The sequence below is a fragment of the Takifugu rubripes genome, chromosome 5, assembly GCF_901000725.2.
Source record: "Takifugu rubripes chromosome 5, fTakRub1.2, whole genome shotgun sequence".
NCBI lineage: Eukaryota > Metazoa > Chordata > Actinopteri > Tetraodontiformes > Tetraodontidae > Takifugu > Takifugu rubripes.
The window spans coordinates 10,785,672-10,801,854 of record NC_042289.1 but is presented as its reverse complement, the minus strand read 5'-3'; the positions used below and the strand labels follow the sequence as shown (position 1 = coordinate 10,801,854).

Sequence of the window (16,183 nt, the reverse complement as noted above, 5' to 3'; positions counted from 1 at the left end):
AAGTAACATATCTACAAACACCTTTTCCCCCTTTAAATAAATGAGTTAGAAAGTGTTAAATAATTACAGTTAATTCACTAGCTAAGCTAAGCTAACGATGCCAGGAGCTACATTAGCTTATTTATTATTATTATTAGCTTATTTAGCTTATTTATTTCTACAAAGCTTATTTTAGCTGAACAATGGGGAAACATTCATAGTTCTACAAAGATAACTTAACTTAAATTAACTTAAGTGTCTGTTTAAGACTGAACACAGTCAAAACAGGTGAAAGTGTGTTTAAAATGTTGCTATAGCAACCCGGTTAGTCAAACAGCCAATTTCTAAAGACCATAAATAGTTCATTAAACATTACACGGTGAGTATACATAACTAATTTGTTGCTTCATTCTCAGCTATTAAGAACATCAGCAGATAGCACAGGCTGTCGGTGTGACTTTCCTGAACATTGATCAGAAAATGTGTTTGCCTCAGTCTTGTTTACACAAGAAAGGATCTCAGTTTCATAAAAGAGCGTCTGTGGAGAAAAATAAATATGCTCATGGATTCAGGGCACAGAAGTATTTTTGCACAAGCAGAGGGAGAAGTATGATGATCTTCCAGAGCAATAAATAATTGAATACACGGTTGCAGCAGTGCTTATTATTCTCTGAGGGAGAATATTGCACTGTTTAGAGTTCATTAACAAGTGTTTGCATATTCCTGATTAAAACACTGTTCAGGGCAACCTCACAAGTAGCTATTATTATCTCCGAAATGCTAATAAAAACAATATTTGTCATTGTGTTTAAGGGTATTTCCAACATTATTTAGCCGTAGACTTTAGTCTTTGTGTCGATGACTTGCAAAAAACAGAAAACAAAAAAAAAGGTCAAGGTCAAAACTCCGCAATCCACATCTGTGATTTCCACTAACTCGCTCCCAATGGAAATGAGTCTTATTCATTTTTCAAACAGCCTCTAGGATATGTGATCCATAAAAAGAAGGAAATCCCTTCAGGCCAAGATTCATCTTTGATGTTTTGAAAAGAAAGACAGGGGAAAGCTGCAGTTGGGCTTCATGCATATTGCATTGTTGAGAAAAAGAATCACAAGCTTGGTTCTGGATCTTAAAACTGCCTTTAAAACACTGCTCAGTCTGCACACACTGATGTTACATGAATTCAGGGGGTTTTATGCTTTCCAAAACATTCCAATATGCTCATTTCATGACCATCTAACTTTTTATATTAATAAATGTTAATGCTATGGTTTGTGATTAGTTTTTCATTTTCCATTTACCTTCACACTTAGAAAACCTAAAGCACCTAAAAACAAATAAACTGGCGTTCTATCTACTATGTTACAAACCGGGAGGGTGGAGAAAAGATTCCTGCGTGATTGTTGCGCAACACAAACCAAAACATGGTAGCTGATGGCGCCATCCTGCGGCAGAATAGGTACACTGCAGCTGCATTGAAATTTGAGTCGATAAAGGAAATAATTCAAAAGTCGGTCATTTCTCGACTGTGACTCACATACTGACCAAAAGATAAAAAATGACCTTTTCCAGGGTAATTTTGGCTATAGTATTTAAAGGATACCGGGAGTCCGAACAGCGCAGGCGCGGTGGCCAAGTGGTAAGGCGTCGGTCTCGTAAACCGAAGATCGCGGGTTCGAACCCCGTCCGTGCCTTTTGGAGACTTGTCCTCTAAGTTCTCTGACCGACCCACTTGGAGTCAGCTACATCCTCATGCATATGTGTTGCGTTTTCATAGAATCCCACAGCGAATCCCACAGCGAATCCCACAAAAAGGAAGCTCACACCGATGATGAGGAAGCTGCCCTTCATCAGCCCATTTACTCTCATATATTCTTTTTTTCTGTCTCTGGTTCATTATTTTCCCAACATTTTTACACTGGACACTGACTTGAATTCATTGTGCTGTCAAAGACACTGTGACTGACATCCACCAACAATATCTTTTCTGCCAGCAGCTTGTTTCCATGGTAACCTCTAGACCAGCAGCGTCATGTTAAAAACACACATCAAATCCAACTCGTTTTTTTCCATTTTTTTTTTTTTGGGTTCCTCTGTGGAAAAACAAAACACTTGTTTGGATGAGGAAGGACACGTGAGGAAAGCTCGAAAAATACTGTTTATTGACCAGATGGGGTCAGTAGGAACGAAGAAATGATCTCATTCTGACACACACACACACACACACACACACACACACACACACACACACACATACACTTGAATAGAACACAACAAACCAAGAGATGCTATGTCAGATTTTTCTCGCTGTTTGGGCCAAAACCTTTATCAAGCTCCATCTGCTCTGTTAGGTCCGAACGACCTAAAACGTGAGAGAAACAACTGAGGCAAAGACAACAGCTGTAAGTTTGACTTGCAGCAAGGAGGATGGAGAGATGTGCTCAGTTACAGATCTCCAGCACGTCCTGAGGCACCTCCTCCGCCATCCTTCTTTTATTGAGATTAGGAGGTCCCCAGTTACACAGAAATCAAATGTGCCTAAAGGGAGGGGGAAACACAAGATAGCAGGTCCCATACAAAGCAAAAAATGTAGCCATAATGGTGAAAATATGCGTAGGTCTTCACTGATTCGATTAGTTTGGCTCGCGCACAGCATCATATCAGACAGATAAAAGAAGAACACCTCGTCCTTGAATAGGGGTACGAGTTCACACATCAAGCATCATGAACATCAGGCATTAACAAATAATAAGAAACATTAAGTAACGAGAAACAATATAACAAGAATACAGAACATAACAAGGTAAAAGTGGAGGAGAAAGAGGAGATAACTTTATTATAATGATTGTTAATAATGATCGCCTTTGTTCCTCTTCCAGAAGATTTCAGATGATGTTCAGTGAAATCTAAAACACAATCTCTTGCTAATTTCCCTGATGGACACCCCCTAAAGGGATCAATAAAGTACTCTTGATTGTAACGAAGGCAAACCCTTGATTAAAGAACACGATTAGCATGAAACCGGTTCTGCCAGCCGGCGGCGCAGAACGTTCTCCTCCGAACGTGCGGTGCAGGGAAGGTTGCGTCGGTGCCCGTTAGTGGGGGCCGTCTCGTGGCGTGAGGTCGTGTCGGATGAGGGGTGACACGTTTCACCTGTCTGAGTCCGGGCCGTCGCTCCGGCTCAGACAGGTGAGGGCAGAGACACGGACCAGAGTCTGTCTGCATCCAGCCAGAATGTTGCCTAAAGAACCCACCAAAAGGGTGAAATCCATCACAGATGTTCGGGCGGAATCAGACGTCGGTTTTCCTTCTTTTTCTCCTGCCGGAATTTCAGAAATGTTACAAAAGCAAACATTTGGAGTTGTTATTTGCTCTTAATGCAAACAGGAAAACCAGACTTTCCCTCTTCAGGATATGACTTTGGAACTCTTTCCTGTTGAAGGTCGACCAGCATCGTTTCATTTGGCTCCGGCTCTTGTCTGAGGGTCGACGCCGGCCTGAGCTGGGACGTTTGGGCGGGGTTTGTTTACTGTGATTGCAGCCATGGTTGCGGTGGATTTAATGGGTGTCGGGGCGGAAATGAAGGCTTTTGGCTTGAATGTGAGACTTTTACCAGCGTCCCGTGAAGGAGCCAAACCCAACATCAGCTGACCCCGAATGAGTCACGACCCACATACAAAAACAAGCACCCAGTTGGAAGAAAGTTGGACCTTTGAAAAGTGTCTAAACGCGTTTTAGCACCGCCTATCGGCGAACAGTGGAACTGCAGGCAAACTTGATCAGGCACAAACGTGTGCGACAGGTCCTCGGTTCCAGTTCCCAGATGTTCCAGACCGTCTAGAAAGAAAAGCTAGGGTGGCGATTGCCACGGAGACATGTTTTTATTTACACAAAGGCACATTTAGTGAGTAAATATTACATGTGGGCTGTTTGTAGCCGCAGAGGAAATCTGGCCACATGGCGTATTTCTGGGAGAACGGCGCCCTCCTCAAACACCGCGCCGCTTCCATGTCGCACTTGCACAGCAGCTTTTCACATTTGTCTTTCAAATCATCTGCAAACACAAGGAGATAGTGGACATGGAAATGTCTCCCTTCAACACACACTTGTGACGCTTTAGCGTTGCAGCTCAGCCCAGGTTTCCTCATCAGCCGGGACATTTTTAATGAATTCTTTTTGCCCTAAATGGTTCTTTTGCTGCTTATTCCCTTTAAAGAATGCATCTAATAAGGGCTGAAACATTTAGTGAATATTTAAGAATGGCAAACAAGCAGCATTATAAACGCTTTAGGCTGCTGCTAGTTAAACACAGGAGGGATCGGCAGATAAAGACGACTAAAAATCCAGTTTTAAGTTTAGCTGAAAGGTCCCTGTAGGGTCCAACCTGGCAGATTAAGTCTCTTTTGGGGCAGAGAGGCCCCAGACAGAACATGATGAGTTCCCAAACAAGAGGGATGTGAGCTGCATGGAGGGGCTCACTAAACAGAGCATGCGGGAGGGCCTGCCCCCCCCCCCCCCGGCTGTTACACTCCTGCGTTCATCCGTCTGACGTTTGCCAGCGATAATGTTCCGAGAACAAGTTGGAAAGTCTGCCGCCAAAATGAATGAGGCCTCCGTACCGACGGAGGGAGCTTGGAGCAGATGTTTGGATGCGACGGGAGGGTGGAAATGATGGGATGCTAACGAGCCGGGGCCCGGAGAGAGGGAGGCTCACCGGTCGGGTTCGCCCGTGGGCCCCGAGAGAAATCAGGAGAGGGAGCGCAGAGACGCAAAGAGGTTATTAAAAAAGGAGGCCTTACCGCACGCCACCGTCTTCTCCTCGCACTTCCACCGGTACTGGTCTGTTTTTGTGTGGCAGCCGAAGCGCTCCGCGTCGCCATAGCAGCAGTCGTGTCTGTGGCAGCACCTGCGGACGGACACGGCGGTCAGTGTTGGGACTCCAGACCGGCTGAGGTCGAGACAGCCGTAGGTGGATGGTTGCAGCCCTGTGGTTGAAAGCACGCCGCAGCTATTTTAACGCCAGGGTCCTTCAGAACGGATCGTTAGCGCTCGGCGGGGCTGAGGAAGGAATTTCCTTCCTATTTTGAACCAGAGTGCCCTTCATTTGGTCAACGCCACCTCCTTCCTGCCCACCACCCAGAACGTGGGGTGCGTTTATAGACAGCAACTGTGGGCATTGGGGTAAGAGGCGGGAAGAGAAGGTCATGGGGAGAAGCTGCGTGGAGCAGGGCGCAGCAGGTGCCTCGCTCACCAGTCCGCCCTGTCTCTGGGCCAGCCCTGGCCACCCAGGCCGCAGTAGCATCCATACATCATGTAGGCCAAGGCGGATCTCCCCGTGCTGCATTTGATGGCTCCCGCCAGCTCCAGCAGCCCCCGCTTTGACCGAGCGGCCCGCCGCTGGCCCGTGGAGGCCGCGGTCACTGCAACACAAAGGAAGATTAACATGCGCCTCTGCAGCGGCTGACATCTATTTCATTGGGAATGGACAACCGAGCGAATAATTTATTTCATAAAAATCCATAAAGTTGAACCGCCGTGTCCGGCTCAATAAAAACACAAGGCGGGTGGATTAACTGCAGAACCAGTGAGAGTTAACCAAAAGTCGGCTTGTTTTCCTTTCTCTTTCTTGTGGTTTAACGGCAATTAAGCGTCAGAATAAGCTCAAAACTGCCTAAAGATCTTCCCTCATTCATTTCCCCTCATCCCCATCCATCTGCATACATAAACACGAGTGGGTTCCCCTCTCTCACCTTTAAAATAACCTGTCGGGAGTCCTGAGCGTCCAGGAGCTCCTCGCCAAGACAATAATCTTCTTACCTGATAACAGGAGAAGAATCCGATGAAGAGCAGTCATGGTGCAACAGGCTGCCGAACTCCTCGCACACGAGTCCCAACGCGCAGTGAGGGTGAAGTGTTTGCGAGGAGAGCTTTTTTTAGATACTGTTTCAATAATCTCCTGAGTACTGTCACCAGCGGCCCGCTCAGCGCGCCCCCTAGCGGAACCAGCCTGTAACTTTGGACCACTTACGTGGGTTCTTATAAACAAGTTCAATAAGTAAACAACTGAACTCAACAATGTCTTCACTTTAATGCCTGGTTTTAGATCACTGTTGTAAAGTGATCTGAAATATGGATGGACTATTTATGCTTTTATTTCTCATTTCTGAAGTCAAAAATGAAACCAAACTAATTTAAATATTATGGCCAACAGGCTTCGGGAGCTAAATTCTACATCTTTGCAGCAGCTGTGGTGTTTTTAAAGTTTCATCCGTCCAATTTTCCTCTGGTTGTAAATAAGCACGTCAGCGAGCAGCACAGACTATAAAACAAACATTGACGCTGCAGCTGTTATTACTGTCAGCATGCTTTATTCTTTTTTCTCTCTAAAGAAACACTCGTCTAAGTTCAACAACAAATACTTATTTGACAAATTGCAGACCTGGCACGGGTTGTGTTGTATCGCTGCATTTCCATCTCCTTTCTTGCATTTCCAGATGGGGCCTTTTTCAGCTCTGACACGCCGCTCTCTTTTGTCATTTATAATGTGGTGAAGTCAGGCGGCTAAATCATAAAAGGCATGCTTTGGCTGATAACGGGAAACATATTCACGGTGTTTTTGTGCGATTCGGCGCTGTGGCTTCTGCACAGTGTGCGATAAGCACCTCCTCCTGGCAGTTATTTTAGCTGGCGAGATGAGAGGAGACAGATTCTTCTAACCCTGACTATCAGATTACTTTTGCTCAGTGGCTCCATTGTCGTTGTCATAAATCATCCAGTCAACATTTAGATATTCAATATCAAGTCGAGCACGCCTGACTGAAAATAATGTCACGATTTGAAGTGTAAATAAGCTACTACAAGTGTAATAAACTCTATCATAGGGGTTTGGTGGCCAGAGAGCTACAAAGGGAAACGAAATACAGAATAATGCACAATTGTCTCAAGAGCTAATGCAAAAGTATCTACGTTTTTTTTTTTTTTTTTTTTTGTTGCGGGGGGTCAGATACCTTATAATTGATTCATAACGGCGGATGTCAATTAAATACCTGCAATTCTCACTTTGGACACACAGGGGCAGAAGTGCAGCGTGTCCTTGTTTGGTTGCGCGCTTTCAGGACACCGAAGAAGACGAAGGAAAGAGCGGCCTTCGGCGGTACGGCACCAAGCTAGATGATTATAGCCAAAAACGCAGAGTTACTTTCGTTTCTTTCAAATGACCGCTGCGAGGCCGGTTTTGAAAACAGGCAAATTCATGTAAGTACGTAGAGCGGCCCTGTTAAATGATTTGTGCGACATTTCCCAGACTCGTTCAGCTCGGTTTGCTTTGGGAACTAACTTGTAGATGCCTGTGCTTTGTTAGCTCCATCTACTTCCTACAAACTTAGTTAAGTAATGCCGCTCGGAAGGACAGAGTGTCTCTAGCGAGGCGGAACACTTAAGTTTTAGAGCCTCGGACGAACAGGGCGCGATACAAACTCGCACGGATTATACACTAGATTGATACCGAGGTGTCCTGACTCAGTGGTCCCCAATCGCGCGAAACACACGTGTGCTAGATTCTATGCATCCATTGTCGGACAATCGCAAATATACCACAAACGTTGCGTTTCTCGTTTTGGTGTTGTCTTTACAGCAACGAAATCCCCCCCTACGAATCATTGTGGCCAGAGTAAAGGGTGCTGTCATCCTTCACTAAAAAAGTAGGGCGAAATGAGTATTTTCCAGCGCATCACAATATTTATGACTCATGCTTTCTATTCTGGAGCTAAGAAAAGTAGCAAGGGAGGAAAACAGGAGGGCAAATCACCAGGAAGGTTCAGACGATGACACTGCACAACCACAGCACCGCAGACAACACCAAAGAGTCTAATAATGGTCCAAATGCCCATGGTGAGACAGAAATGTTACCATGGGCTTGGTGGTTTTTGAGGGCTGGGTTTGGATTTCAGGTGTTCATGATGCTTTTTGCAGTGGTGAACTCGTTCTTGTACCTTTGCAGGTGGCAAACAAGTGGGTGCTGAAAGAGCCAAGATGTCTGGAGCGTGTCAGGACAGGAAGGGTCGCTGGCAGGAGATCCAGAAGGGGCTTCAGTTCATCCAGTAGGTGGAATGTGTTGGTGTGAATCTGCGCTCCTGTGTGGTGCCCAGGTGTTTTATACTGGACCCTGCAGCGCTTCGATGAGTGTCGAGCATCTGTAACAGCATCTTTAGGTTTTGAAATCAAAGGGAGGCTCCAAAAGATGAAAATTTGCCCAAAATCATGTGTGTTAAAGTTGGTAGACCACTGGGTTTATTTATTCTAGTTTATTTATATGATCCTGGACACAAAAGATGGTTAAAAAGCTGAATGGAATTATTCATTTATTCATATCATTCAGGTGGAGCTGGGAGCTGCCTTCATCATTAAGTGCTAAGGAGGGAAAATGAATTTCAGGCTCAAAGAGGAGCAGAAGTTGAATCAGCAGATTGTCACAAATCCTTTCATTGTGTGTTTAATTGTGCAATTTTATATTGTTGAGGGGAAAATCAGGAACATGTGTCCTTCAGTGATTTACAAATAATTTGAGTCTGTTTGAGTTACTCTTTTGTACAGCTGGAGATTTCTATCTTAATACACCCGCTATGTGGCATTTCATAGAAGTGAAACGCTTTTGTGTGGGTGCGGTGCTACTTTTGGGAATTGAAACTGAATGACATAGCTTTTGTTTATATTCCCTTCAGGTCAACACTTCCTTTCCCTGGAAGCCAGGAGCTGTACGAGGTAAGAAATAAAAGATGATCAGATCCTCCCTCCTATTAGCGTCTAACTTTCCTTCTATGTTGGATCTTTAAAACCCTCAGGTGTTCATTGGGGATCTCGTTTGGAATCTTTTCGGAGAAGGAAACGATGTTTTCAGAGAAGGCGACTGGACAAAATCTATTGAGATGTACACAGAAGCCTTGAGTGTAGCGGAGTACGCTGACTCTGAGGAAATCTATGTTCCAGCAAATTTACTGGAAAAGCTGTATGCAAATCGAGCTGCTGCGTACCTTAATATTGTTCCGGTAAGTAGGAGGGAGTGGTCACCTTTGCTGTCGTGTTGTGCCAAGTGTGCAGCAGGTAAAATAGATTCCCGGGCCTGGATTGAACAGCCAGTCCTCAGATCTCCGATCTACCAGAAACGAGGAGGCGTGTGTCCGTCCGTCAGGGGCCATGAGAGAAAACAAAGTCAATAGTTTTGTGTGTTTAACTGCGTGTGTATTTTGGTGATCGCCTATTTTGCATCACGTGACGCTCCCGCCTCGACACATTTCACACTCTTTGCTGAGAGCAACGCCAGGACCGTTTGGTGAAATGATGCTGTGGGGAAAACATTCAGTCTTTTCACGATCGCTGGGACTTGAGTGGGTTTGCAGCCAAACCCACTCTGCTGTCTCCTTCAGGGAAATCACTGCGAGGGCTCACTGAACACGTCAGATCAGTGTGTGTTTGTGCTCGCGTGTGCGTGCGTACCACTCTCTGCAACGCTGACATCTTTTTGTCTTTTGCCCGTTTCATAGGGACTGCACGACCAGGCCTTAAAAGACTGTGAAAAAGCTCTCCAGTTTAACGAGGGCAACTACAAGGCGCTTTACAGAAAAGCCAAATCCTTGAAGGAAATGGGAAGGCATCAGGAGGCCTACGAGGCCGTTGCCAAATGCTCACTAGCAGTGCCTCAGGTTGGTTGCGCAATTCCTTACAATAGTTTAAAAAAACAAAACAATTAAAAGAAAGAGGTCAGATGCCACGCAGGTGGCAGACAACACACCCAGTGGAGTCATGGTTTTGGATTGTTGTCTGGTGCCTTGAAGAGCAGGTTTGAGCTCAATTGTAGATTAAAAGATTGTGCTGTTGCACGAGTGCACGTCAGGCGGGGGAGCTGCGATTCCCGAAAGGCCTCGGCTCCCCCAGCGTCTCGCCGGGGTTCATAAAAACAACCCTGGGAGAGATTTAGATCAAAATGACTGAAGTTTCATCGGTTCAGTTGCTCTCTGAACAGTGTCGGAGGTGTTGAGTGTGAGTTTGTTGTGTGTCCAGGACTCCAGCGTCATACAGCTGACTCAGGACCTTGCTAAAATTTTGGGATTGAAAATCCGTAAAGCCTACGTGAGGACTAAGGTACACGCACCTCCAACAGTCTCAGCAACTAGTTTCACTCTGCCTGGGTCTCAAATGAAAAGTTGTAACTTCTCTCCCTCAGCCTGCCCTGAATGTTTTGCAAAGCTCGAGTTATCAAGATGCAGCGTGCGAGAAGGCAAGCGGCCGTTGTTGTGTTGTGTCGTGGCCATGCACCGGCCTCCCCAGATCCCCTCTAACCTCTCCTCTATTTCCTCAGGCTTCGCACGGTTCGGCTTCGGTTGAAGAAATAGAAATTGGCAAGTTGAACCGCCCCCCCCGTTGATGATGGAGAGAATGTGGACAGGAGACGCTGATCTGGGTGTCCTCGTCTGTTTCAGATGTTCCTCGGCAGGGCCAGGACGGGACCAAGGCCCCAGGCCCGGCCTCGGTCCAGCCTCCTCTGGCCGAAGCCGGCGTAGAGGAACTTCCTCCTCCCCTCCCCGCCAGCAACAGTATACCGTCCGAGCCGCCGGGTTTCGAGTCGGTCTCGCGGCCCGTGTCGGTGCCCTCCCCGGTCTCCCTCCCCCCGTTCGTGAACGGCTGCAGACACAGCCAGCCGCGCTCCGTGCCTCAGCCCAGCCAGGACTTTGACGGTGACATCATCGGAGACGACCTGGATAAATTGCTGGACCAGGCGGAGCCCGAGGTCGCCGTGGTGAGCACCCAGGGTGTTTTCGTCTCCTGTAATTCAAAGAAGAGACTGTGCACGTGTGATCGGGGGTGTGGCCTTTGTTTCAGGGTATACCCACGATGAAGGGGCCCCTCCCCCTGCCCACCAGCATCACCGCAGGCGGTTCCATGCCCAGTTCCTTCCTGATGCCCTCCCACAGCTCGTTCTCTTACAGCGGTAGCGCTCAGCCCTGCGTCACTCTGCCCCCACCCTACCACAAATCAGGCTCCATTGGCTACTTTGGGATGGACAAATTTGTTACCGTCCCCCAGCCGCTGGACTCCCTGGATTCTCTCTCCATTACCAACTTTAAAAGAGGTTCGCCTTAAAACCGCTGTAGGCTTCACCCCAACAGGGTTGATCTGTCTTAATCCCTCCTCTGCCCTCATTTCAGATTATGCTGCAGGTCCGTTTGCTCTGCAGGTAACGTTGGGTTTCCCCTACCACTTTCTGACTGCGTTGCGGGTTTGTGTTGTGGTTGAATTCCTTTTCCGCTGCTGTGCAGTTTAACAGTGATATCCCCACGGGGATGGCCGTGGGGATGCCGGAGGTCAAGGGGCTTCCCGCAGCCGCCGACTTGGCAAAGAATCCTTTAAGTGAAACGCACGAATTCAGACAAGCGTGCTCGTTGTGCTTCGTCAAAACTGGTGAGCACTGGTGTTTCACTCTCGTCCGGTTCTGGTTCGGTTCATTGGACGGTTAGAGGTCAAAGGTGACGGCTCTGTGTTCACAGGCCCTGGCGTGCTGGAGTACGTCCTTCACACAGAGGAGCATAAATGCAAAAAGGACACTTTGCTGGGCAGAATGAAGGTTTCACCAGATAAATCATGGAAGCTGATCCGGCCCAGACCAACAAAGACCCAGTATGTTGGGCCGTACTACATCTGCAAAGGTACCACGGCTCCTCTGCCGCCATCACGCTGCTTTCTGCCGGTGCCATAACGGACGCTGTTGTTTCAGAGGTGGCTGTGGGAAAAGAGTGTTTGTATCCTGGCCACTGCACGTTTGCGTACTGCCAGGAGGAGATCGACGTTTGGACTCTGGAGCGAAAGGGATTCATCTCCAGGGAGCTCCTCTTCGATCCCTACGGGCATCACTCCAACGCCAGGTTGACGGTCCCCAAGATCTTACAGGAGCATCACGGGATATTTATGTTCCTGTGTGAAGTGAGTATCTCCTGAAACACTCCCGTCAGGACGCGCGTGACCTTTGCAGCCGCCGGCTCCTGGTGGCAGCGTCGTCTTTTATTCCATCGTGGGGGGGGCGGTGATCCCGGTCGTCTCGTTGCAAATTGATGTTTAGCTCAAAGATGCTTCTAACAAAACCCATTTTTCTGCTGTCAAGACAACAGATGGCTGCTCTTTCTCAGGGCTGTTGTTGCTTTTTGAAAAATGAGGCCATTAGATGCAAAAATGTTGGTGGCTTGTGGATGTAATGGTGTGTTTCATTATTGGGGCTTCATCCTCTGCGCTTTTTTTGGGTGGCGTGGGGGGATTTTAAGCTGTTTTTCAAAAGAATTGAGACGGGGGAATCGGGTCCAGATGTTGTCTGGAGCTGCAGGAGGATGCGCGTAGAGGCGTCGGAGCTTTTGGGATTGAGGAAGGGGTTTAGTGCCGAAGAGTGATGATGATGATGATGATGATGATGGGCACACGAGGAAAAGCAGCTCCTCCTTCATGTCGCTTTATCTTTCAGGTCTGTTTCGACCACAAACCCAGAATCATCAGTAAAACCAACAAAGACGACCCCTCACTCTGCTCCCATCCAGTCACAAAACACAACTTTGAGCTCCACAAGTGAGTCCTTTATCTCCAGCTTTAATGATTCCGGCGATTCCGAGAGGTTTGACCGCGTTCCCCTTTTGTAGGTGTCTGGTTCACATTTTTAAGGAGAACACGGTTCGCTACTCCAAAATCAGACCCCTGAATCCTCAGTGCCAGCTGGACGTTTGTCGCCACGAGGTGCGCTACGGCTGTGGGCGGGAAGACGAGTGCTTCTACGCTCACAGCCTCATCGAGCTGAAGGTCTGGTTGCTGCAGCACCAGCAGGGTGAGACGGCCGACCTGAAATATCAGACGGACTCTCAGCAGGCCGGAGAGCAAATGTTCATAAAACAAAGGGTCTTCTGCATCCCATCAGGCACCACGCATGAAAGCATTGTTCAGGAAGCAAAGAAGTTCTGGAGCACAACCATGGCGATGCAGGGAAACCAGGTGAGATGGCTGATGTCTAACGGCTCGTAGACCTCTGCGACTGATCACGGGATTTCCATTTCCCCAACAGATTTCGGGTTCACAAAGAAGATTCGGGCCTCCAAACCTGAAGATGATGTTTGTCTGCGGCCAGTGTTGGCGGAACGGTCAACACAGCGAAGCCGACAAGAACAGGAAGTACTGCTCGGCCAAAGCCAGACACACGTACGAGGGGGGTCTGGGTGGTTCGGACGGGGGCGGGGTTTATGTCACGGACGAGAAATAGGACTCTCTCTTTGTCTCAGGTGGGCCAAAGACACCAGGGTGGTGCTCGTAAGTTCCCTTGGAGAGGGAAAGTGGAGAAAGTGGACAACAGTCAGACCGCTCCCGACCAAAAAACCCATCCCGTCTCAGTTTGAGGTATTTCCACCCCCCCAGATCGATGAGGCTGAAGCGACTGCCCTGCAGCTGTTGACCCAGTTGTCTCCCCCCAGATATGCATGCACGTAACAGCTTGGAAGAAGTGCCAGTATGTTGGAAACTGCACCTTTGCACACGGCGTAGAAGAGCGAGACCTCTGGACCTACATGAAAGAAAACAACAGTGAGTTTTCCCGGGAAGAGCCGCTCTTCCTTTAGCCACCCGGCTGATCCGTCTCCCCCTTCAGTCGCAGATATGGATCAGCTCTACGAACAGTGGTTGCTGTCCCAGAGGCCCGGCTGGGGGGAGGAGAGCTCCAGCAACTCTGTCCGGGAGAACGGGAAGCAGATCCACATGCCCACAGACTACGCCGAGGAAGTGGTGAGTCGGATACCGGAGCCGTTTCAAACCGGGTCGGGGGAGGGGAAAAGGCTGATCCGGCGTTGGCTTTTGATCACAGGCGGGAAATCACTGCTGGCTGTGCGGCAAAAACTGCAACAGCGAGAAACAGTGGCAGCAGCACATCACCTCGGAGAAACACAAGGACCGCGTCTTCAACTCCGAGGACGACCACAACTGCTGGCAGTACCGATTCCCCACGGGCGCCTTCCGAGTGTGCGAGAGGTGAGTCGGGGACGTTGGAGCGCGGAGCGCCGTTGAAGCCGCGCGCTGACCCCCCCATCCCCCTGGTTCGTCTGCTTTGTCGCCACAGGTTCCTCGCAGACACGTGCACGGAGGACGAGTCGTGTAAGCTGGCACACGGGGAGCAGGAGCTGAAAGAATGGAGGGAACGTCGGGAATTCCTTTTGATGAAACTAGCAAAAGCTAGGAAAGATCACCTTATAGCACCGAATGACAATGACTTTGGAAAATACAGTTTTCTGCTTAAAGACATTATATAATGAGGTTCCGACGGTGCTCCTTCACTGGAGGCTGATGCAGTATTCTAAGAGACCTTCAATCAGGTGACTGTTCGAGGCCCCCGGGGGCCCCCGCAGGATTCGGCCCGTTCGTGGCGTGTTGTTAAAGTTCTGGAGCGGTCCGCTCTGGTCTGAACCGCAGGAGGGGGCAACATGCTCGCGCGGGCGTCGCTCGGCAACCGCGGCGAGATTGGCACGTTTAAACCTTGATCCGAGGCTGCGTTCTGAGAGTTGACTTCATTATCCTCCTTTAGTTTGTGTACATTAACATTTTACCCTTCAGTACAGTGAAAGCATGGAAGTCTTTCAAAGTTTGCACTCACTTTTTCCTCAATAGTGTTACCAGTGTAACAGCCGCCACAGAAATAAATCCTACTTTTTTTTATTTTAAACGTGTTTGACCCGTTTTATTACATGTGGATAAATTAACAGCATTTGCCTGGTTTTAAATCTCACTATAGGAGGTCCAACTTTGTCCCTAAAGAGAAATAAATCCGGTAGACGAGCAAATCGTTCATCTTTAGGCTCTCTCCTGTCCTGGAGAAAGGCGTCATTCCCGCCTTCCTCCATTTGTGGAGACCCGCCAGCGGGGCGTGCATGACAGGCAGGGATGGAACCTGCGCTCAGGCCAACACCTGCTGCAGCTCCTCCACCTCCAGCTTCCACGTCCGCCTGTGGAGCGCGGCGAGCTCGGAGAGGTCCGCCATCTTCACGGCGCGGACGCGTGGCTCCGGGGAGGCGGCCTGGATCACACCCATCACCATGACATACTTGCCTGCGAAAACAGCAGCAGATGGTCGATTGTTCGACGACCGATTCAAGACAAGGAAGACGGGGACAGCGGAGACGAGGCTGCTGTCAGATTTTCGCGTGACCGGAAAGTCTGTCTCCCTTTGGGCTGTCTTTTTTATTTTTTTCCCCCAAATCTGCTTCCAAACACAATGAACGATGTAAATTATGAGACAACAGAAATGTCCTCTGAGAAATCAAACTTTTGTGTCTTTAAACAAATGCTGGTTGTTATCCTGCTGCTCATGAATGTGCATTTTCTCCCCTTTGAGAGGACATGTCCCGCAACAGCTGCCAATAACGGCTCGTTGTGGGTTAGTTTTGTCCTGATAATGTCCCCCTGCCACAGTGATACGACAAACGACATGAATTTGCAATCGGGGCGACATTTTTGCAGACTCATCTCACGGGTCTGTACCTGGAGATAGACACGGTTTCCCTTTGGGGATGCCTTTCACGCCCTGAACAGTGAACGTCCCCGTCTCATCCATCAGCAGCACGGAGTCTCTGTCCAGCTGGACCTCCATGACGGTCCCCTGCATCCACACCAGGGACACCAGCAGAGAGCGACCCTTGCCCGGCCTCACACAATACGAGTCCCCGCAGTTTTCCGCCGTCCTCAGCTGACTGGACAAGACTTTGACGGGCGGCGGTCGCTTCTTTTCCGTTTCTGTCTTAGACATCCCGAGCTGCTACGGCATTGTCGCCACCTGATTCTCCCGCCTAAACTTAGGAACTAAGCCCCTCCTCTTCCTGTCCACAGGTGCCACTGTTGTAGTTAAAAAGCGACAGACGATTTTTGATCAAATTAGATTATGTCTCGATATAGATAAGCGTTTGTTTAACTGCTGGAGGTAGTAAATAAACGTAGCTGTTAATCGGAAAGCTATTAATATAACGCTTTTAAAGCGTCTAACGCCCAAAATAGTGTACGTCACCATGCGTCCCGGCTAATAGCGCTAACAGGCAGCCACACGTCATTTCCGGTCGCAAACTTTTCACCATAAAGATCTGTCATCGGAATTTTTTTTAAATTAGTTTCATTTTGTATTTTGAGAATATTAAAAAGCAACACT

The 16,183-nt window shown here is 48.3% G+C and overlaps 3 protein-coding genes and 1 non-coding gene across 8 annotated transcripts; 2 read left to right on the top strand and 2 right to left on the bottom strand.

Annotated features, from left to right (window-relative positions):
- The first annotated feature begins 1,601 nt into the window (after positions 1-1,601).
- Positions 1,602-1,673, top strand: trnat-cgu (transfer RNA threonine (anticodon CGU)). The gene has a single exon. It is a non-coding gene; the product is annotated as a tRNA-Thr (tRNA).
- Positions 1,674-2,382: 709 nt separating this feature from the next.
- On the bottom strand, positions 2,383-6,610 carry pla2g10 (phospholipase A2 group X). Of its 2 annotated transcripts, none has more exons than XM_029836851.1 (4): positions 6,419-6,610; positions 5,231-5,399; positions 4,779-4,885; positions 2,383-4,033 (listed from the first exon to the last, which is right to left on the bottom strand). In XM_029836851.1, the coding sequence occupies exons 1-4, from the start codon at positions 6,465-6,467 to the stop codon at positions 3,861-3,863; spliced, it is 498 nt and encodes a 165-aa protein (XP_029692711.1). In that variant the 5' UTR covers positions 6,468-6,610; the 3' UTR covers positions 2,383-3,860. The 2 variants fall into 2 exon arrangements, with proteins under 2 accessions (XP_029692711.1, XP_003964900.1); XM_003964851.3 differs by lacking the exon at positions 6,419-6,610 and adding an exon at positions 5,797-6,399.
- A 470-nt stretch (positions 6,611-7,080) lies between these two features.
- zc3h7a (zinc finger CCCH-type containing 7A) lies at positions 7,081-14,710 on the top strand. Of its 4 annotated transcripts, none has more exons than XM_029836827.1 (25): positions 7,091-7,233; positions 7,613-7,679; positions 7,750-7,869; positions 7,979-8,078; positions 8,700-8,739; positions 8,820-9,023; positions 9,519-9,677; positions 10,036-10,116; positions 10,199-10,252; positions 10,334-10,373; positions 10,455-10,771; positions 10,855-11,104; positions 11,181-11,209; positions 11,292-11,433; positions 11,520-11,678; positions 11,747-11,952; positions 12,482-12,582; positions 12,654-12,835; positions 12,926-12,999; positions 13,070-13,203; positions 13,284-13,398; positions 13,473-13,581; positions 13,646-13,779; positions 13,859-14,022; positions 14,111-14,710. In XM_029836827.1, the coding sequence occupies exons 3-25, from the start codon at positions 7,803-7,805 to the stop codon at positions 14,298-14,300; spliced, it is 3,051 nt and encodes a 1,016-aa protein (XP_029692687.1). In that variant the 5' UTR covers positions 7,091-7,233; positions 7,613-7,679; positions 7,750-7,802; the 3' UTR covers positions 14,301-14,710. The 4 variants fall into 4 exon arrangements, with proteins under 4 accessions (XP_011602434.1, XP_029692687.1, XP_011602433.1 ...); XM_011604131.2 differs by having other exon boundaries at positions 7,745-7,869; XM_011604129.2 differs by having other exon boundaries at positions 7,613-7,869.
- rmi2 (RecQ mediated genome instability 2) lies at positions 14,695-16,104 on the bottom strand. The gene is made up of 2 exons (XM_003964849.3): positions 15,526-16,104; positions 14,695-15,093 (listed from the first exon to the last, which is right to left on the bottom strand). The coding sequence occupies exons 1-2, from the start codon at positions 15,788-15,790 to the stop codon at positions 14,942-14,944; spliced, it is 417 nt and encodes a 138-aa protein (XP_003964898.1). The 5' UTR covers positions 15,791-16,104; the 3' UTR covers positions 14,695-14,941.
- Positions 16,105-16,183: the final 79 nt, after the last annotated feature.

Bases quoted from the DNA above. Each gene is read 5' to 3' on its own strand.
- pla2g10 (XM_029836851.1), bottom strand. From the start codon at position 6,467: ATGCAAGAAAGGAGATGGAAATGCAGCGATACAACACAACCCGTGCCA. The intron at 5,400-6,418 runs GTCTGCAATTTG...TTTGTGTTGCAG, and splicing joins TACAACACAACCCGTGCCAG to TGACCGCGGCCTCCACGGGC. The intron at 4,886-5,230 runs GTGAGCGAGGCA...GTCCGTCCGCAG, and splicing joins CCCAGAGACAGGGCGGACTG to GTGCTGCCACAGACACGACT.
- zc3h7a (XM_029836827.1), top strand. From the start codon at position 7,803: ATGACACTGCACAACCACAGCACCGCAGACAACACCAAAGAGTCTAAT. The intron at 13,000-13,069 runs GTGAGATGGCTG...TTTCCCCAACAG, and splicing joins TGGCGATGCAGGGAAACCAG to ATTTCGGGTTCACAAAGAAG. The intron at 14,023-14,110 runs GTGAGTCGGGGA...TTGTCGCCACAG, and splicing joins GCCTTCCGAGTGTGCGAGAG to GTTCCTCGCAGACACGTGCA.
- rmi2 (XM_003964849.3), bottom strand. From the start codon at position 15,790: ATGTCTAAGACAGAAACGGAAAAGAAGCGACCGCCGCCCGTCAAAGTC. The intron at 15,094-15,525 runs GTACAGACCCGT...CTGTTTTCGCAG, and splicing joins GAAACCGTGTCTATCTCCAG to GCAAGTATGTCATGGTGATG.